The sequence below is a fragment of the Hemitrygon akajei genome, chromosome 12 (assembly GCF_048418815.1).
Source record: "Hemitrygon akajei chromosome 12, sHemAka1.3, whole genome shotgun sequence".
Lineage (NCBI taxonomy): Eukaryota > Metazoa > Chordata > Chondrichthyes > Myliobatiformes > Dasyatidae > Hemitrygon > Hemitrygon akajei.
This window is the reverse complement of record NC_133135.1, coordinates 50,322,583-50,344,787: the sequence shown is the minus strand read 5'-3', so window position 1 is coordinate 50,344,787 and position 22,205 is coordinate 50,322,583. Positions and strand designations below refer to the sequence as shown.

The 22,205-nt window shown below is 38.4% G+C and overlaps 1 protein-coding gene across 4 annotated transcripts in view; it reads right to left on the bottom strand.

Moving 5' to 3' along the window:
- Nucleotides 1-22,205, bottom strand: part of frem1b (Fras1 related extracellular matrix 1b) — a 214,248-nt gene that overhangs the window by 38,563 nt on the left and 153,480 nt on the right. For all 4 annotated transcript variants that reach the window (XM_073063069.1, XM_073063070.1, XM_073063071.1 and 1 more), the window contains 4 exons: nucleotides 21,813-22,008; nucleotides 11,644-11,908; nucleotides 9,811-10,225; nucleotides 612-813 (listed from right to left, as the gene is read on the bottom strand). In XM_073063069.1, the coding sequence (XP_072919170.1) occupies nucleotides 612-813; nucleotides 9,811-10,225; nucleotides 11,644-11,908; nucleotides 21,813-22,008 (1,078 nt within the window). The remainder of the gene's footprint in view (nucleotides 1-611; nucleotides 814-9,810; nucleotides 10,226-11,643; nucleotides 11,909-21,812; nucleotides 22,009-22,205) is intronic.

The following is a 22,205-nucleotide window of genomic DNA, read 5'->3' as shown; positions in this document are numbered from 1 at the left end:
GTGAGACAGGAGCTCTGTTGGTTCTCTGCCGGCCTATTGTGTACTGAAAGCAGCATGTTGCCAACATTTTTGTCATGCAGTAATCTCCCTTGAAATGGAGAATGTCTGATTTAAATATGAGGAATCGTGCAAATCACGCTAAATAAACCATAGCCCCATAATCCCCAATGTTTAGCTTTGGCATTTACAGTAACCTTACAAAATAAAAGCAAGTGCCATTTGATGAGGAGAGAAAACAGAAGAACAGAAATAAAAGGAGAATAGAGCCATAATATTAGGATAACATTTTCAGTGTTTTTTACTTGGAACCATCTGAACATGATGGGTGGAGAAGAGAGAAGGTACTTCCTTTATCTATCAGAGATTTTAAGAAAATTGGGCATGTATGCCATTGGACTGATCTAAGCTGGTAAAGTCTACCGGAAAATATGAGCAAAAAACCAGAATTAAAATTATTGTCGAATATACAGCTGATTGTGGAATTCCACATTATCAAGAAGTAAAGAACCATCGCTAGTTATAAACAATAATCATAGTTGTTGCAAAATGTTTAAATTATTCTCCAAATTTCGCATTTGTTTCAGTCATTTGAATACCTGTGTTTGGCATACCTGTATTTATGCTTTCCAAATATCCATAATAAGGTGGGCGGAGAATCATGTAGATCAACTCTTCATCTTTACTGGCCAGATCTGAGGCCTTTAAGTTGAGTGTAGTGATATAGATACCAAATCGTCCATCTCTCAGATTATCAACTGTGGTTGGGCTTTGATTGATCAAGATAAAGGGAGGAGCCTTGTCAAGGTATTCCACCTGCAATTAACACGTGTCTGTTACTCTTTAACCAATGATTCAGAATTAGCTTTAGTTCATCATGTTATGATCTATGGGATATCCTTAGTTTCCTACTAGGAAAAAAATAGTCCAATAGTTTATGTTAGCTTAATTTTTTTTATTTTTAATCTATATGGAAATTACAATGTACCATTTTCAGGATATACCAAAAACCCCACGCACTCTCATCTAAGGTCTCCTTCAAATTAGATTTTTTTCCTGTTCAGATTTGGGTTTGTGTGTTTAGTTCTTGCTCCATTCAGTTTCCACTCAAGGTACTGATTTACCAGACAGGAGAAAACTATGGTCACAGAGGAACAATGTGATAGTGAGTGACTGAGGCACACAGCAAGCTTTGAGATTGCTGATGAATGGAAAATTTGAGGATGGGGTTACTGGAATTACAAATGGATGAGGTATTTATTTATTTTTTTACAGAGATCAAAGTGGAAAGGGTCTGTCCAGGTTGTCTCTTCCCTGATAAATCAAGCCACGGTAAGTTGCATTGAAAAGTTAGCCATTTCTCTTGGGTATTCCAATTAAATTTGTTTGCACTAGCGCTTCTATACATAACTAGACCAATGGCTGCTGCCACAGCTGCTTCTGGAGAATCATCAGGAATCCTCACCAGTAGACTAGAGCATCTCTGCTTGTGACCATAAGAAACTGCGGCGAGTTGTCGACACAGCTCAGCTGATCATGGAAACATGCCTCCTCTCGATGGATTCTGTCCATATTTCTCACTGCCAGTATAGATAAAGATCCCACCCACCTCAGATACTCTCTCATCTCCCCTATTCCATTGGGCAGAAAAGCCTGAAAGCAAAGCAAGGGCAGCTTCTAATCCACTGACTATTGAATAGTTCCCTATTACAAGAAGTTTGACACTTGACCTTACTATCTACAATACCTTGTTAAGATCTTGCACCTTATTGCTTACCCTCACTGCACTTTCTCTGTAGCTGTTACATTTTATCCTGTATTGTTATTGTTTTTTACCTTGTACTACCTCAGTGTACTGTGTAGTGATCTGATCTGTGTGAACAGTATGCAGGACAAATGTTTCACTGTATCTCTTTACATGTGATAAATAAGAAACCAATACTAGTTCCAATGGGCTGAAGGGCCAGAGAAGAGGCATTGAAGAAGTGGTGGAGATTAGAGGTTAATTACTGTCCTATTGAGAGAGGGCAACAGGTTCAACTTCCATGGAGCCACTGGCAGCCTCAAGGACAATCCTGTTGTTCCTTAAATTTGCTGTGTCACTGTGAGTCTTGTTGTTCAGTGCCATCCACAGCCATCACGTCAGAAGACAAGACATCCATGGTGGTCTGCTGAGCTTGCAGAGCAGTTGTCTGAAGATTTATTCAGCACCCATGGATGACTTCTGTTTGTCCCCAGTAGACATAACTTCCAGTCCTATGCTGGAAATGATGGGCTATGGCCTAAACCCTGTGCAGTTTGGTATTCAAAAGTACAAAGTTCAAAGCAAAATTTATTATCAGTGTTGCCACATCCAACCCTGAAATTCTTTTTCCTGTGGGCATATATAGCAAATCTATAAAACAGTAAGTCTAAACAGGATCAATGTACAATCAACTGTGCAAATGCCATTATAAATAAATAGCAATAAATAAAGAGTATGAAATGACATGAAATGAAAGAGCATGAAATAACAAGATAAAGAGTCCTTACGGTGAGACCATCGGTTGTGGGAACAGCAGAATGTAGTTACCCCTTTTGTTCAAAAAGCTGATGGTTAAGAGGTAGTAACTGTTCTTGAAGGTGAGTGCAAGTCCTGAGGCACTTTTACCTTCTACCTGATGGCAGCAGCAAGAAAAGAGCTTGGCCTGGGTGTTGGGGATCTTTGATGATGGATGCTGCTTTTCTTTGACAGCATGTCATGTACAGTAGATGAGCTCAATAGTTTGGAGGGCTTTACCTGTGATGTACTTGGCCAAATCTGCTATCTTTTGGAGAATTTTCTGCTCCGATTCATTGGTGTTCCTGTATCAGGCTGTAATGCAGCCAATCAGCACACTTTCCACCACATACCTATCGAAGTTTGCCAAGGTTTTTGATAAATGCGGAATCTCCGTAGACTCCCGAGGAAGTAGTGGCACTGTTGTGCTTCACAGGCAATATAATAGTGTTTTAGTAGGCAGTTGGATGCATCAAATTTGACGTCATCCACAATTCACAGTTTTTTTTACTCATTTTACCCAAATTCTCCATAGGGAAAACCTACTTGTGCTCTTGGCCTCCAAAAAAAAGGCACTAATATAACCCATGTTCTTGCCTTGACTGCAAATATGTGTCCAATGTTCACCTTTGTGTTTTATATTGTTGTCCCCAATTTATGCATGTGTCGGCGTCTGAGCTGGTAGCTGCAAGTGTGAAATTGAGTGACAATGCATCATCATCCCTGTCTTCCATATGCTTGGCTGGGTTACAATTCCTGAGTATCAGTAAGGATATTGGTGCAAAGTAAAGCTGGTGGTGAAGGGTGTCAAAGTGGGATGTTCCGGTTTCCATCCTCTGCAGAACGCAGACCAGGGAAGGATGATGGAGAAGGCGAGGAGGAAGATGAGGTAAATGATAGCTTCAACTCATCTGGTTGTGTACAACCTCATCCTGGAAGTGTGTCAGTGCAAGTGGCTTTTAAGTGTATGGGAGTCAAGGCTGTCACGGCTGAATAGCTGGCTATGTGTACACACTGAGACATGAGCATGAGGTTTGTGGCCACACTAACTTGAAGCAAGTGAGCTCTGTTTGGCAGAGCATGTCAGTAGGCAAGCAATGGGGATACATTAATTGAGCAGTGTCTGAGGATAGCGGTGCAAATGTAAAAATAATGTATTTGATTATGTGCTCATTGATCCTGACCAGATAATTGATGTTGCCTAACCTATTAATTGTAAATCCAGGAACCCAAGTCCAGCTATCAGGCAATTATAGCCAAGGTTATCTGTACTCATTATTTTGCCTCTTGTAGAAACAGGACACTTCTCCTATTTTGCACAAATATTTTACATACAACATTCAGAACCTACTGAGTCTTTCCTTTCATACAGTACTATTCTTCCATGCCTGTCAGGTCAAATATATTTTCTCCAGGAGTCCAAGCATTTCTGCCAACCTCAGGGAACCTCTAGTTCAGAAGGTGCATCTTGGTTTTAAGTGGTGCAGTCTAGCTTTGAAAGGGCTCCATTCATGATATTAGCCCTCTCTGATCCATGTTTGCATTGCATTTAAAGGATGTGATTTAACAGGACACACACACACACACACACACACACACACACACACACACACACACACACACACACACACACACACACACACACACACACACACACACACACACACACACACACACACACACACGCGCGCGCTTCATATTTCCTGGGCTACCTCAGTATTTTCATCTCTCAAATGTCAGGGTTGGACATCTGTTCCTTTCAGGTGTTGAGGAGTTTAATTAGTGTGCTACAAAATGTCAGTACTTGCGGAATAAGAAACGGTAAAATTTAGGAACTAATCTGCTTCAGGTTTAATTTTTTTAAATCAAATTGTACAAGATGAATTTATGTGAAAACGAAAGGGTATATTGTAGAAATCAACATGTAAAAGAAGAAAAGCAGATTTAGCCAGTAAATAGCCAACAGGTGAACGGGAGCCAGAGGTAGCTAATTGAATGCATATTTCATGTCAGAAGCAAGGCCAGTGACCTGAACTGATAACTCTGAATTTCTCTCTCCACAAATGCTGCCTGATCTGCAAGGTATTTCCAGCATTTTCTGCTTTATTTCAGATTTTCAGCAGGTACAGTTTTTTTTAGTTTTTTGATGAATGTTTATATATTTAACCTAGGCTAAGCATCTTCACAGGAATCAATGAGAAAGTTCCTTCTCATTGTCTGGAGGATGCTGGGAAAAATCTTTTTCTGATGTTCCTGGAAATACTCCAAGAATATGCAACGTTTGTGTACGTAGAATTAACTCATGGAAGACTGGGAATACTTGGAGAGCAATTTGCATTTACAGAATATCTTTAAATAGCAAAATGTCCCAAGGTGCTTCAAAGACAATATCAAACAAAAATTGACAGAGTCAGGCAAGAGCTAAAGAGGGAACTGACAAAAAAGTTTATCAAAAAGGCAGCTTTCAAGGAGTATTTTAAAGGAGCAAAGAGGCTTGAGAGTTGAAGAGTTTAGGAAGGTTAATTTCAGAGCTGAGGGCATACAACTGCTGACGATTAAATAACTAAAATCTGAGATGACATGTAAGCTGGGTGGGTCGGGGTGCAGATATCTCCAATGCTATCTCTGAGACAGAGAGGGGCTCAGGTGGTAACAAATTAAAAAAGATGAGAATTTGAATATTCAGAGAATGAGAAATTGCTTTACTGCGTGTTATTGGAAGCTGAGGGGAAGGGCAGTTGAGACCAGAATGGCATCATATTTGTGGAGGTTGGGATGGGAAAGGTTGTTACTGGAATGGTCAAGTCTATAAATAACTAAAGGATAGACATGGATTTCAGCAGGAAGGAAGCCAAGGTAGAGGAATAGTCAAATAATGTTTCACAGAGCTGTAAAAGTTAGGGAAAATGGACTTATCCTACCAAGTCATCTTTCCTAATACTGGCTGGTGGCAGTCTTACTCAGAGTTAACCTTGGTCCTTGGTCCCCCACAACGGGAGGAGGCAAGAAATCTTTCACAGCATTTAGAAAGGCAATTTAATGAAACATCTGATTTATGTAGCTGCTGAAAACTACCCTTCATTATACTAAACTACTGCCAGGATAGTGAATGTCAAGGAAAGTAACAGATCCTTTTGGGTACTGTTCAACTACAAACCCAGTCCTCCGTATGCCTTACATCTAACACGATGACAGTGTAAAAGCCTGATTAAATCCAGGTGCACTTGCTGCAGAAGACGCTCTGGGACACAAAAATCCACCCATTCCAGCCTTCAACTTTGATGAGAATGCATTACAGCAATCTCCGATTCACTAAGCAACTGGCTATACTTTCCATCCTGAATTCTATATCCAAGCCAAATTACACAGGGACATGCAATAAAAGCAGCCATTGATTTTTAAGATCACTATCCTAAGCTTCTCACCACCTTGACTCTGATATGGCACATACTAGGGAGTTCACCGGGGCATTTCACTTCAATTAGTGACTTCACACAGGTCAATGTTTTCATTACTGGGTGAGAAAAGTGGTAAGAGGGGCATTTAAGGGGAGGTTCAGTAATATTAATACACGTGTTTAGAAAAGCATTATTGAAACATCTGATTGATGTAGCTACTGAAATATACCCTTCATTGAGTTAAACTATATTCAAATTTAAAGAGGTATTGCAACCTTTGGATTAGGGCTCATGAGATTCACAGAGTTAATTTATTCCAGAACATTCACTTTTGGAGTTTTGCCAAATGTGTCTCTCAGATTCAGTCTACATCAGCACCTACTCAATTAACCCATGTAGGTACTAAACAGACACCCTCTATACAGGAAACCAACTTGTTTTTTCCAGTCACTTACATTTAGGTTTATTATGTGAGAAATTGCCGTTAAATGAGATAAAGATGGATTTAATTATTGAAGTAGTTATGCAGGCCTGTGACATGCAAATATGTACATAATACAAGTATTTGGGAATTGTATTGCCTGCCTATCATCTCACAGAAATAATAAATTTAATAAAAGAGCAATGAATATTACAGGTAAGTGATGAAGTGAAAAAAATAATCATAGAAAATAAAACTTATCTTTGATTATAAAATGCTGATCATTTAAGGGCCAATTTTAAATTACATGACTTTCATATTGTTCTTTTGTATATGTGGCTAATGAGAGGATGTCCTCGTTAAACTAATTTAACTTAAAATACATATTCTAAGCTGCTTAAAGATAATTTTCTGTTATTGATTTAAATATATTTGCAGAGTTGGTAGATATATTCTTAAAGTTAGATCGTTTCTCTCTTACCTTCAGTTTGCAAATCTCCAGCTTGGCTTCAACATCACCCTTGATTATGATTGATAAAATAACAATGCCTTTGCTGTTGTAAATCTCTTCTCTTGTTTTAATACATTCCGTTAGATCACCTTTCATTTTCCGTCATCCATTTTTATTCACAATGTGTTATTGTCTGCAATTAAATTTCACTACCTGGAAATCCCTGAACTGTCCTGCAATTGCCTTTTATTCATTCAAGAAGGGGGGCATCAGTTCTATGCGACAATCGATATTCTGGCCCTGGCAAGGTGTGTCTCAGATCTTCTGGCTGATGTTTATATCCCTTCTCTAGTCAGCATCATATGGCAGTGATTGAATTCTTACTTCATGAACTACTGCAATTATAGCTTGATTCTAAGCGATTAATTAGATCAGTTAAGACTCAATCATGAACTGGAGTTCATGTACAAGATGTAGATAGTTACAGTTCTTTAAGGACCAGTTGATGAACCAGTTGAGTTTTTACATCATTTGAGCAATTTTACTAATATATCCAATATACTGATGCACTTCAACAGTCTGCTGGATTGGCCCTGGTACCATTCTAGTAGAACCCATAAATACCAAGGTTTCCAAGTAAGCCTTCTATGTGATAAAATCAGAGAAGTGAATGGGGAATAGGGTCTTGCTATGTTGAGAGATTGCCACTACTGGTTCAAAAGAGGCGCTCCATCCTTACATAAATGACCTCTCATAGTCAATCCGATGCAAAGATATTAAGTAAATTTTGCTCTGGCCCTTTACACATGAAGACATTAGGAACATAAAACAGTGCTCTATACCCATACAGATGGCATCTTTTGTTGTTCCCCCAAGTCCCAATAAGGTCAACACAGCTCCAGAAAACTAAATGTGGCTTCTTCTGAGGCAATTATTGAGCTAGAGATTTTTTGTCATCTACTGACTTTAGTAGGAACCATTGCATTATTTTAATCTGATGTTTAACCAATACATGTAAAAACATGACAAATAAAAATGATGTAATTTTAGAAAAAATAAAATTGACAAAACCTATTAATAAACACTTGGCATTCAATAAATTAATTTATTGGAATATTAAAGCAGTAATTATTTGTGCGTGATTCATGTTTTAGGGCAATTCTGATTAATTTACATTAAAAGCCAATGGATAATGTCATTAATTAAGCAAGTTCACAAACAACCTAAAATAAAAAGGTGTAAAAAAAAGAGCAAATTAATTTCCTTTTTTTGAACAAAACTGTTATAGGTTTAATAGAACCTGGAGATCTTGATTAGTGCAGGAATACATTCGTAGAAAATGAAACACTTGAACTCTCATGATATACAAACTCTAAACAGCTCTTATCTTGTGATAATTTAAAGTATTCTTTCTGTAACACTTTTCATTTTCGGAATTGAATGGGAGGTCTTTAAGTGCTGAGACTCACTCTAGAAGGGAAGTAATTGAGAAAAATAATGCTGCATTTTATGATTACACAACTGCTTTAATTACTTTTAGTTCAGAATAAATATATCTGGTAAACAAATTGTAGATCTGAAAAATGATCAACACTTCCTGGCATATGTTGGAATCAGAATTAATGCCTGTATTAAGAGATAAATTTGGACTAAAGCAATGTTTCTAAGTTTCATTTGCGTAACTGCTACACTCACTAATGTATATATCCTGTGTTTATTTTTGTACATATGTGTGAGCATGTGTGACAGAACATTTGTCATTGCAGTTGTAAAGAACCTTCAAAAGGATGGTGATAGATTTTCAGACACTTTCAAAGGAATACGTTTTTTTATTATTAATTTCTGGTCTTTAAGTCATTAAAATATTCAAAACAGGAAGTAGCCTTTTAGCCCAAAGTGTCTGTGTTGGGTCTTTGAACGAGCTATACAATTAGTTCCCACTTTCCTTCTTGCTGGCTGTACCTTATAAATTTTTCCTTTCAGATATACAGTACATTCAATACAATTTTCAAAGCCGTACTGGATATGCTTCCAAAATCTTTCATGCCATGCACACCCGATCATAACGACTCATTGCTTAAAAACAAGTTGTCCTTAATTCCTCTTTGCTTCTTTTGCCAAGTGTTTGTTATTAGGCTTTTTCAAGATTCTTTTCCTCTCTAAGAATACATTAAAATTCACCATTTGTTGAATTTCTACATTTATGGCCAGATGGAATGTATTGAAAGATTTGGGTAGAATTTTTTTTAATATATCTGAAGGGATTTTTTAAGTAAAGCAGCTATATTTTTGAACTTTAGTCAATAACATGCTACAAGATGGAACATTTAGAACTGAGACATTGATTCCTATAAAAGCTTTAATGACACTTACTCTAAATTGCAATAAATAAAAGCTAATAAATATATGGAATATTTTAATGAATTGGTTTCAAAATGAGGAAATAAAGCCATTTTCAAGAATTAATACTGATTTAAATAAGATCTAATTTTTTCTGAAAATGTTATAATACAATTGATCTGTACTGTGCACAGAACTACTCAAATTATATTGCCCATAAGGGTTTGATCCTTCAAAACTAATTTTTGGCTGTGAACGTAGTTTGGGATTTTATTTATTTATTTATTTGGTGATACCGTGTGGATTAGGCCCTTCTGGCCCTTCGAGCCAGGCTGCCTAGCAACCCCTGATTTAACCCTAGACTAATCACAGGACAATTTACAATGACTGATTAATCTCCTAACTGGCACACCTCATCACTGAGGGAGGAAACTGGAGCATCCAGGGAAAACCCATGCATCCCAAGGGGAGGATATACTTACTCTTTACAGATAACATCAGAATTAAACTCCGAACTCCGATGGTCCGAGCTGTAATAGGGGTGTGCTGACCACAACTCTATTATTGTCATGAGATGTAAAAGTCCACTTAAAGGATTTGAAATTTAAATTAATCAGTTTGCTTTAGTCAAGTCAGTGTCTTTATCCAAATGATATCCACATACCTGTATATTGAATACAATGGGCTCCTCTCTCATCTGGCCATTGACTAAAAACCCGTGATTGGTTCCATCAGACGCCATGAATGTAAAGTGATCTAGTTCAAAGGGCCCGATATTGTGCTTGTATGAAATGTCCAAATTATTCACATCCAGCTGTGTGAAGTGACCCTGGGAAAGAATATTCCTTCTTAAGTATAGATTGCCATACTGAGGAGGTTGTGTAATAATGTAAGTTAAATTTATCAAGGGTGTGTTGGGATCCGAAAGTTGAAGGTTATCAGGAGAGATGACCATCATGGCTCCATCTTGTAAATGGAGTCCTTTATTAATAACCAGAGTCGGCAGGACACGGTCAGTGTGTTCAATGTTAAACTTCATGGAGCTGTTTTTAACAGTCATTCCATTGCTGACAAAAAATCTGTGGAAAAGAAGAGTTTGAATGAGAGAAGCTTTAATTTTACCATAAGATAACAACATCTGTTAGGAGTTCTCATTTTTTAGTGTAATTATCCCAATCAATCGTGATGAAAAGGTTTTCACTTTAAATTCAAATGTCTGTGCCAAGGATAGTCATTTTGTTAATCATCTGCATCCATCATCTGTGGATGTTCTTTAGACATTGTTCCCCTTGCTCACAAATAGAAATACACATCTTTCTTTACGACCAAGGCGTAACACAACCTCATTGTCGATAATAGGATTATTCTGTAATCTTTTAGACATTTTGATGCAGGTTGCTTTGAAATTTAAAATAAAAAGCAAATTCTGTGTACTCGTTGTATCAACGTGTTTTTATATAAAAATGAATTATTCTCTATCTCTCGCACCCAGCCTGTGTCTGTCAAAATTGATCAGTGCTCCAACAAGCCCTAATAAGATTTTTTTTTGCATCTCTTTTCAAGCTTTAGAATCTGTCACAATTGGTATTAATCTAATCTGAAAGAGAATTGTCAAGTGTTGGTGCATGAACAGGCCTTGACAGTTTGTCTTTCTGCAAAGTACAGACAGATTGCGAGTTAGGAGCTGCCGAACAGATGGACAAGTTAGGAGTCGCACAATAAAAAGTAATTTAATAAATCACCTGGAGCCAGATCACTTCCAAATGCTGAGGATGAATTATAGCAAAGCTGATAGGGAGCTGGGCTTTGGCACCAGATTATGCCAGAAGGTACCAGCTATAAAAAGTGATAAACATTCATGAAAAACATCTATTCCATCATAGTCAAAGACTGGGGGCCCACACAGGCCACTATAGTCTAAAAAAAAACAACTTACTTTTTATGATAAAATAGATATTAAATTGTAATATTTGGATATATTAAATTATTATCCACAACTTAGATTTCCATAATTACAGTTAATGAACTAGGCATGATTAACACAATTGTTCCCCTATAGAAAGCAATTAAATACTACCATAGAATTACACATAGATACAAGTTCATACCCAGTATGCCCTATGAACTCTCAGCGGTTAGTCATCCCTGACAAACGTATTCTGTTTGACTAACTTTATAGCATTGCAAATTACATTTGTGTTATTTCAAAAGACAATTTGAGAAGCTTTTGGAAGGGCAATTGTAATTTCCTGTAGGACTGAAAAACGACAACAAAATAAAAAAAGCAGTAATTGTCTTAAACATTGTTCGTATGCACATTTTCATTTTATGACACTCGTTGCATTTAGCTAAGGATATGAATTTTTGAAATCTGTTTTTATTAAACATACGCTGACTCAAAAGAATCATAAATCTTCAGTTATGATCAGCTTTTTCTGTTTTAAATTATACAGTTCTTGTTAGGAGAGCCAGATTATAACAGAACAGGCCTCCTCACCTGAATTCGTCCGTGTTGGCATCACGACTGTTGTCATGGTTGTAGCAGACCTTCTGGGCTGCTACCTCCAACTGGCTAAAACTGGAAATGGCCAATCCAGGATAATTGATGTACTCGATCTGACCATGTGCAGGTGGCACAGAGATGGCATACAACAGCTCTTTGGGTTTGCCAGTGCCATCTGTTGCCATGAGAACATCTGTCGTCAAGGTGACCCTGTCACCCTCTGTTAAAGTTACAGGTTTGGTGAATACGACAATATCACCTATAGAATTAAAAACAAGGAAAAGAAGGGAGAAAAGAGAAAGCAAAATTCATATATTGTTGACCACGAACAAAGCCTCAGCTGTGTTAGTGATGAATTAGCTTAATTTAATTGGTAAAATGCAGCTCTCCTCTTTCATTTGGAGGTGGCTTTGATTTTATGAACTCCCTAATGTCAGCACGATGCAGCAGATTGAGTAAATGTTCAGGATTTACAGTTTGCAGATGGCACTCCTCATTCTCACCAGTTGTGACTGTGAATGTTCGTCAGAAAACAGTGCCAGGCTCAGCCTCCAGAGAGACGGTTGCTTCCATTTCTCTCATACCAATCACTTGCTGGCAGCTCTGCTGTTCAGCAGAAGCTGAACCCAGTTCTCTAAGTTGACTGACACCATTTCAGGCAAATTTACCAGATTTTCTAAACTTGCAGCCATCAATCATGAAGATACTCAGCTTACGATATGAAAAGATATATTAAATGATTATATTCACCTCATAAATTTTGACGGTGTACAACAGAACCATTAAAAGTGGAAGATCAAAAAGGATATTCAGTGTCAAGCAGCTTGATATGACATCACTTTCTGAGGGTTCTCTTACCGTAGGCTTCAGTACATTAAAGGTGAACACATGGGTTCTGTACACCGCTTCCAGCTGGTGCTCCACAGAGCACAGCCAATTTGCAATGTATGAAAAAAAAATCAATATGCCACACAGTTGGGCTAAACTCTTATTTCTGATGTGCCATTGAGGGCTCCTACAGTGCTTTTCAATGAATTAGACTTGAAATAATGTTACCATTAGGTTCCAAGGCATGTCTTAGAGAGCAACAAAAATATTGCAGATGTTCAAAACAAATTTGCATGCAGAATATTTTATTCCCTATGTTATTCTGTTATTCCTAAGGTTTTCCATAGCATTAGATTATATTATTATTTCATTTGATAGATAATTGAGTTTTCAAGCAAATATGTTATTTTTGTGTCTGATTAACGAGCAGTTAAGTGTATAAGAACAGAATGAAGTAGAGGTGAAAAAATATATATATAAACCTGCAATGAAATGTGTTAGGAACAAAGAGCAGTTCAAGCTGACGGGTGTGATCTCTGATGAGTTCTGGCAAAGACATAAATTTATTGTCCTTTTGGAACTGCTGAATTTTAAGACAAGTGGTGGTAATTCTGATTATTTTTGCCTTTAGCTTGTGTGTTTGCTATATTTAATATATTATTAAGTAAAGTTCTCTTTTCAGTTAATATATGATTAATGGCTGGCTTGTGCCAGCAATGGTAATTTATGCATGCTCCAGACAATGGTGTTTTCAGATGTTGGCTCCAGTCCCCTCAATGGCAATGGATTTTCATTATCAAGCGCATCAGTAATTTTGTTTTTTTTATTCAAATGCTATGAGGAAAATACCTCATTTGGTTATAGTTGAGATGACAGCACTTGGCGATAAGCAGTTTAATTCCACTTCAGCTGACTTCTACAGAGAATACTGTACCTGTCAGAAGCACTTGACAAGACGTCTTCATAAAATAATAAACCAATTGCTTTATCTGATGATCAACAATGATAGCACATTTTCTGTATTAATTAAAATTAATGAAACTTGATGTATGATCTTTGTCAATTAATACACATTGGCACTAAGATTAAAGTTTTGATTTGAAGGGTAACACAAAGGATATTTTATTATTCTTAATTAAATACTCTACCAGTTAGGTAAACTTTTATTGATAATTTAATTTTGACAAGAATGGTGATCAATGCTGAAAATGTTTGAATACTGCAAGGCTAGAATTCAATCGTTTCCTAAAGTAGGCATGGGGCCCATTGCTTCCAATGCAGGCTACTTGCCAAATTTGTGCTGCATGCTTATTTGCATGATAGCAGTGTGTAGCCAGTGCTATTCATTAGTTGGACATCTAAACAAGAGGGCAATATCCCATGTCTAGCTCTATTTAACACTATCCTGTACGACTTAAAGTCAGCGATCACCACTTAGAAATGAGGTGCACTGCTACTGCCATGAGTGACGGCTGTCACTCAAGAACTCAGTCTCACCTTGGAGTCAGCCCGGGATAGAGGTCTCCAAAGTTCTCTTACATTGCATTGTAGGTTTTGGTGGAGGACACATGGAGAAAAGATAATAAACCCTGCAAATATATTTTGTAAAGGTGGTGTGAGCAGACTGAAAATAGTGGTTACTACCTAAGAGCAAAAACAATGGTAGATAATATAGGGCCAGATTTTGCAAGCCTGCCTACAGTACACCAACATCCATACTTAGTCGAGACACAGACTTTGGCTTCTGTAGACGCAGAGTCCAAAAGAACTGATGTAAGCTATAAAACAGTCTTCAACAACACAATGAGTACAAGCTCAGTGGCGCTGTCAGCTGTAAATGCTCTTTACCAATTTTAAACATTTTTGATATTCAAAGACAACTTAAAAAATTGAAAAACATGTGGAAAATTTAAAAATGTTTGGCTTTTTAAATGTAATTAAAAGAAGTATAACTGCTGAAAAATATTTATGGATATTGAAATGAATTATAATTTATTTTCTACTTTCTCCTTGCAATCCTATTGAAATTACTGGGACCTTCCTTTCTGTGCCACAACCTGAAGGGTATAGCTGAGAAATTCGAGCTGAACAACTCTCTGCTGCAAAGCAAACGAGCAGTTATGTCTTCCAATTAAATCAGAAATCTTGCATTTTTGAAATTGATAGTGAATATGTTTGACTTTGCTACTTAAACTGTTAAATGTTTGGGATTTCATATGTCTTTGCTGGCAATATCCAACAGGATTCACCCTAAAACCTCCACGGCTAACCTTCCATTTTAATTTGCCATCATCCCACACTTTTTCAATTTATAAGCTGTAGAGTGTGCCCATGTACTTCTTACTTTATTTAGGGCCTACTGCTCAAGCTTGCATCTGTTCTTTGCCTTTAAAAGTCCTAAGAAATGGAACCTGGCCTGTGAGTCCCCAACATTTGAGGGCCATGGTGGATTCAGAATGTCAAAGGGCCAGATCAATGGCCAGAGAGGGTGTGGGTTGGTAACAAGCGAAGAACAAGCAGTGTACAAAGATAAGAATTAATACACTTCTTGAGAAATGAACTTCCAATGCAATTATCTTTCTATATGTAACCAGGCGACCATTGAATGCTATTCATTATCGTTAAAAAGTGTACTCAGGCATTCATCCGGGTAATGCGAGAATAGTTATCTGTGCCTTTAAGTGGGGATGGTGATGTCATTATGCACGCGTGGGATAGCGGGGAGACCATTTTGCTTTCTGCTGCAGGAGCTGGTGGGGCTTTGGGATCAAATTCCCCCAGAGGTGCAAGGCATGGTGAGGAAAGGTGAGCATTAATTTACAATATCCATGTAAATTCGTTTATGCTTGTTGGCAAATCGAGAATATCGGTAATTTGACATGTTTTACATGTAGACGCTTTAGATTTTCACGAGTAAAGAACTCGACGCTGGATAGCGTGGCTTGCAAAGTTCCTCACCAGCCAAGTAGGTCAGTCTTCCTGTAATTTAACTACCAGGCAATATCTTGTAAAAGTTGTGCCAAAATGTACCTTTTGTCTAACTTTATTGTATCATGACTGATTGTGCATGTAACCATGTAATGTGAATGCTTACTCTCCCTCCGGAAGTTCAGCACGTGTGTACTAAAAAGTAGTAGATGTCTTAAATGAGATGTATTCACTTACATTTTTCACTGCGATGTATAAGGTACAGGGTTGGGGGGATTCTAATGTTGTTTGTATTGTGTTTCTTCAGAATTGCCACTACCGTATTAGTTCTGTATTAGTACTATATCAGTTTTGTGCGGTTTTCTTTGTATTTTTATACTGCATATGCAATTGGTAGACACACAAGTGTTTGGATCGAAGGTTAAACGCAGATTGTAAAGGCAGAATCTGATTGTAAAGTCATTCGTCTTGTTTTAAGACCCTCTTCTGGCACTTAAACATCTAAAACAGATAAAGGAATTAAAACCAGAATAAGTAGTTGCTGTCTTGAATGTGTACTTCTCCCTGGGCTGCAAAATATATATGCAAGATCAAAACTCAAGATTATAATACATGATCCTCAATAACAAATATAACAAGGAATATATTTCCTAGGAGAAATTATAATGTATATTTGCTCTAATGTGTAATGGCTGAAGTAAGTAACATTGACTTATTGAACGAAGCGCTGAATAAATCAGAGTGAGGGAAAAATGGAACGATATATCAATGGGCTAAAATAAAATTGAGGGATTTGAGTACAACATAAATATCAGAGAAGATCAAATGGACTGAATAGCACTTTTCTGTGCAGTAGAAATTATTTGCAAGTCATCTTTTCTAAGTAATTAATTCCATTAACTAGACGACCAATAGAAATACTGGTTAACATCAAGTCATGGAGTTAATTGCTGATAGCCAAACACTGGCATTAATATAGATACTATAAGATCTAGATGCATTTATAGACTGCAACAGTTAAAGGAGGAAACAAATCCATCTGGAACTTAAGTTTACTAGGAAAAATATTTCTAACACGGCAACAACTTTTTAATCAGGCATGATTGACATAAACACATGGTGTGCAAATATTAGAGACCTGAAACAAAGACTCTATGGAGTTAATATAACACAGTGTGAAGACGGAGATGTAGAAAGCCAGGCAACTGCAGGCAGAGCTAGTCCTTAGCATTTGTGCTAGGAAGGGTGAAAGAATTTGGAGTGATGGTATGAGGCACCGTGGGTGTAGAGGCTAGGGAAATGTTTATGTGGAAACAAAATGTCCAAATACTGTCTGACAATTGAGAGCCACTTGCTTTGAAGCATTGAAAGGTAGAAAAACAAGAACAGATGGAATGCAGAGAAGGAACTGTAAAATGGGAACTTCATAACAAGCAAAGAAAAAAGAATTCAAATGTGAGCTAGCATATCAGTTCAGGCATCAAGTGAAAGCTATTGGTGAGGGACATAAAGCACTGCAGGTGTAGTATTTATGGGGAAAATGATGCAGGGTGGAAGAAAATATGGCAGCGAAGTCAAGAACCATTGGTGCAGTACTGACTACAGCTATCTTTTAGCATCAATGCTGGCTGACAAAACTTATACCAGTTAATATCCATAGGGAAATGGGTTCAATCTATCAATTAATCAGTCTCAGAGATCAATTTAGCTTACCTCTGCTGTGCCACCTTCAAGACAAACATATCCTTTTCTACTTAAGACTAAAAATATCTGCAGTTAAATCTTATATATTGCTCTTTCACATGCATTTCTCAACATTAAAAAAAGTTTATAAAATTGCCCACGCTCCTTATTAAAAGGTATTGATGACAGCACCATTCCTGTTAAATTATCAGTTTCTTGCTCTTTCTGTCGTCACCAATTCAATTTTAACAATTGTGCACTGTGATAAAATAAAAACTCTGAACAAATGAAAATATTGTAAAAATTATCTGCCTGACCCTTACTTTCTTGTCTCTATGAATGTCAAAACAAACCAAGTACAAAAAATATATAATGATTTTAAATTCATGCCTCTTTGTGAGTAATGGGAGTTAGAAATGTACAAGTTCTCTATGGAGTGGTCAAATAGTTGCCCATAAAATTCTAATACACACAGCTAAATGTTATTAATGTTGAATACATCATTAACTTGAATCCAGAACAAATCTTTCCAGCTCCTTGGAATTCAGATTCATCAGGAGTATTCAATTGATAACACAACAGCTTAAACGACTGTAGCAAGAAGAACTGAAAATTAACAGCCCTCCATACTGAAGGATGCCTACATTCAGCAAACTGCTATGTGGAGACAATCCAATGGGTAAATGTTACTACATCATGAAAGGATAGAATAATAACAGACTTGGTGTTACTCTGAATGGGATGTTCGCAATTGCAAATGACTCCAAAAGGAAAAGAGCAAAAAGTATATCTTTCCTAGTCATAACTTGGTTAAATAAGATGGATCCATGAAATATTATCGAGGGATTATTCTCATTTATGGTGTTCAAAAAAGGAAGGATTAGTATTTATACTGAATGGACAGGAGGAGGAGTATAGGAAACTGATACAGGACTTTGTGATATGGTGCAACTCAAACTACCTGCGTCTCAATATCACCAAGACCAAGGAGATGGTGGTGGACTTTAGGAGATCTAGGCCTCATATGGAGCCAGTGATCATTAATGGAGAATGTGTGGAGCAGGTTAAGACCTACAAGTATCTGGGAGTACAGTTAGACGAGAAGCTTGACTGGACTGCCAACACAGATGCCTTGTGCAGGAAGGCACAGAGTCGAATGTACTTCCTAAGAAGGTTGGCGTCATTCAATGTCTGTAGTGAGATGCTGAAGATGTTCTATAGGTCAGTTGTGGAGAGCGCCCTCTTCTTTGTGGTGGCGTGTTGGGGAGGAAGCATTAAGAAGAGGGACGCCTCACGTCTTAATAAGCTGGTAAGGAAGGCGGGCTCTGTCGTGGGCAAAGTACTGGAGAGTTTAACATCGGTAGCTGAGCGAAGGGCGCTGAGTAGGCTACGGTCAATTATGGATAACTCTGAACATCCTCTACATAGCACCATCCAGAGACAGAGAAGCAGTTTCAGTGACAGGTTACTATCGATGCAATGCTCCTCAGACAGGATGAAGAGGTCAATACTCCCCAATGCCATTAGGCTTTACAATTCTACCGCCAGGACTTAAGAACTTTTTAAAAGCTATTATTAATGCTTTTTGAGATGGTGATTTAGATGCATATCATATTTTTTTACTGAGTTAAGTATTGTATGTAATTAGTTTTGCTACAACAAGTGTATGGGACATTGGAAAAAAAGTTGAATTTCCCCATGGGGATGAATAAAGTATCTATCTATCTATCTATCTATCTATCTTCAACATTTCAGAATGGGAGTAAAAAAAAACAGTGGTTGTTAACCTCAAAGGATAATTGTAGTTTACAACAAATTTCTATCCTTCCAAAACATAAAATCCCACCAGGAAAAGTGGTCCATTCATTGCTAACAAGAGAACTTAAAGATATTGTATTTTTATCTCAAGAGCATTGTACCGTTGCCAAAGAGAGAAATAAACTTATGACTGGGAACATTTGGTTCAAGAACCAATCTATAAGGAAGGTGTTGTCAGAATATTGGAAAGCAAACTAATAAGAAACGTATAGACTGTAAAAGCTTCTATAGATGGGAAAAAAAGTAAACTAATTCCGCTCTCTGCTTCTTTTTGGATTCCAGACCTAACCAGTTACCCTCTACCACCACTCCTCCATCTAGTGGAATTAGTCCTTACACTCAATAACTTCTCCTTTGGCTCCTCCCACTTCCTCCAAACCAAAGGTATAGCCATGGGCACCTGCATGGTTCCCAGCTATGCCAGCCTTTTTGTTGGCTTTGTGGAACAGTCCATGTTCCAAGCCTATACCGGTATCCATCCCCCTCTTTTCCTTTGCTAAATCGACGACTGCATTGGCGTTGCCTCCTGCACGCATGCTGAGCTCGTTGACTTCATTAACTTTGCCTCCAACTTTCACCCTACCCTCAAATTTACCTGGTCCATTTCCGACCCTCCCTCCCATTTCTTGATCTTCCTGTCTCCACCTCTGGAGATGGCCTATCTACTGATATCTATTATAAGCCTATAGACTCTCACAGCTACCTGGACTATTCCTCTTCCCACCCTGTCTCTTGCAAAAATGCTATCCCCTTCTCACAATTCCTCCATCTCTGCCGCATCTGCTCTCAGGATGCGGCTTTTCACTCCAGGACGAAGGAGATGTCTTCCTTTTTTAAACAAAGGGGCTTCCCTTCCTCCACCATCAACTCTGCTCTCAAATGTATCTTTCCCATTTCACACACATCTGCTCTCACCCCATCCTCCCACCACCCCACTCGGGATAGGGTTCCTCTTGTCCTCACCTACCACCCCACCAGCCTCCGTGTCCAACATATAATTGTCCATAACTTCTGCCACCTCCAACGGGATCCCACTACCAAGCACATCTTTCCCTCCCCCCCCCCCCCTCTTTTTGCTTTCTGCAAGGATCGCTCTTTACGCGACTCCCTTGTCCATTCGTCCCCCCATCTCTTCCCACCGATCTACCACACAGCACTTAGCCTTGTAAGCGGAACAAGTGCTACACCTGCCCTTACACTTCCTCCCTCACCGCCATTCAGGGCCGCAGATGATCCTTCCAGGTGAAGCGACACTTCACCTGTGAGTCGGCTGGTGTGGTATACTGCGTCCGGTGCTCCCGGTGCAGCCTTTTATATATTGCTGCAGACTGGGAGAACGTTTTGCTGAACACCTACGCTCTGTCAACCAGAGAAAGCAGGATCTTCCAGTTGCCAGACATTTCTATTCCACATCCCATTCCCATTCTGATATGTCTGTCCATGGCCGCCTCTACTGTCAAGATGAAGCCACACTCAGGTTGAAGGAACAACACCTTATATTTTGTCTTGGGTAGCCACCAACCTGATGGCATGAACATTGATTTCTCTAACTTCCGTTAATGCCCCTGCTCCCCTTCTTACTCCATCCCTTATTTGTTTATTTATTTATTTGTTCGTTCATTCATTCATTCATTCCCCCCTCCTTTTTTTCCTTCTCTCTGCCCCTCTCACAATCACTCTTTGCCCGTTCTCCATCTCCCTCTGGTGCTCCCCTCCCCTTTCCTTTCTCCCTAGGCCTCCCGTCCCATGATCCTTTCCCTTCTCCAGCTCTGTATCCCTTTTGCCAATTGACTTCCCAGCTCTTAGCTTCGTCCCTCCCCCTCCGGTCTTCTCCTATCATTTTGGATCTCCCCCTCCCCCTCCTACTTTCAAATCTCTTACTATCTTTTCTTTCAGTTAGTCCTGACGAAGGGTCTCGGCCCGAAACATTGACAGCGCTTCTCCCTATAGCTGCTGCCTGGCCTGCTGCGTTCCACCAGCATTTTGTGTGTGTTCTCTGACTCTCACAAAGCTTGACAGGTAGATGCAGGAAGGACATTTACCCTGGATGCAAAGTGTAGAATCAGGCTTCACAGTCTCAAAATAAAATGTCAACCATTTAGTATTGTGAGACTGTAGGAAGAAGAAAAACAAATCACTAGTGGATGGCGATTGCTTGGGATTCACTGACTAATAGGGCTCTGGTGTCAATAGATATTTGGATATTAATTGACTCTGGGGATATGGGTTATGGCAGAAACTTGGTGCTAAGACTGAGTATAATCCATGAACATACTGACTGGCTGAGCAAACACAAAGGACTACTATGTTCTTACATTCTTAATGTCCCAACACTCTTTATAATCTAACAAGACATGTAACCACTTTTGTTGGATAGAAAATGCAGCAGCAATGTTTTTATAGCAAGCTCTCCCAAACAATATAATAAAGCATATTCTGAATTTTATGGAGCTGATGGAGGGATAAATAATGGCCAGGAACACGGAGATAAAATCCCTGCTCTTCTTCAAAGTAACACCCATGTGAGCTTCACATGTAGCTCAGACAACAGATGGAGCCAAGGCTTAATATCCCATCTGAAAGATTGCATCTCTGACAGTAGAGCATCCCAGCAGCATTGCGAAGAAGAGTTAGCCGAAATCTCTGTGCTCAGGTCTCTGGAGTAGACTTTGATTCATTAACCTTATGGTTCGGAAACATGAATGTCACTAATTGAAACACAGCTGATATGTTCGGCGCACTGAAGCCCAAAACACAAATTTTGTAGGCCATAGCAAAACCATTGAACTTGAAGTTCTAAGTTTTCAAACACAATCTTTTTCCTACACCACTAAGATAAAACCTATCATTTAATATTTTGCAACAAAGCAGAAGAAACATGGGTCCAAAATTATTAACTTACTCACCTTTCTTCATATTTTTCAATGATATAAGAAAATTCTGGGAAGGGGAGGAATGATCCCCATCCGTAACATGGAAACGAAAGCTGTCACGGCCTGTTGATCCCACAATGGTGGTGTGGAGATACCAAAGTCGGTTCATATCGATATCTTCTTGACTAAAGTTCATGCCTGGGTAAAGTCTTATCCATTCAAACCTAGTCTATTTAACATGAATAAATAAACCAGATTAATACATGATTTTAATACCAATTATATCATTGTATTTAGCCCTTGATTATGAAGCCTGTAATTTCCCTGGAGTGGAGAGCTGTCTCCACTGAATGATTGCTTCCCTGCTAAACTCATTCTCTGACCTTGAGCAAATCATATAGTGAAAACTTCCTCAATGGAGCCATC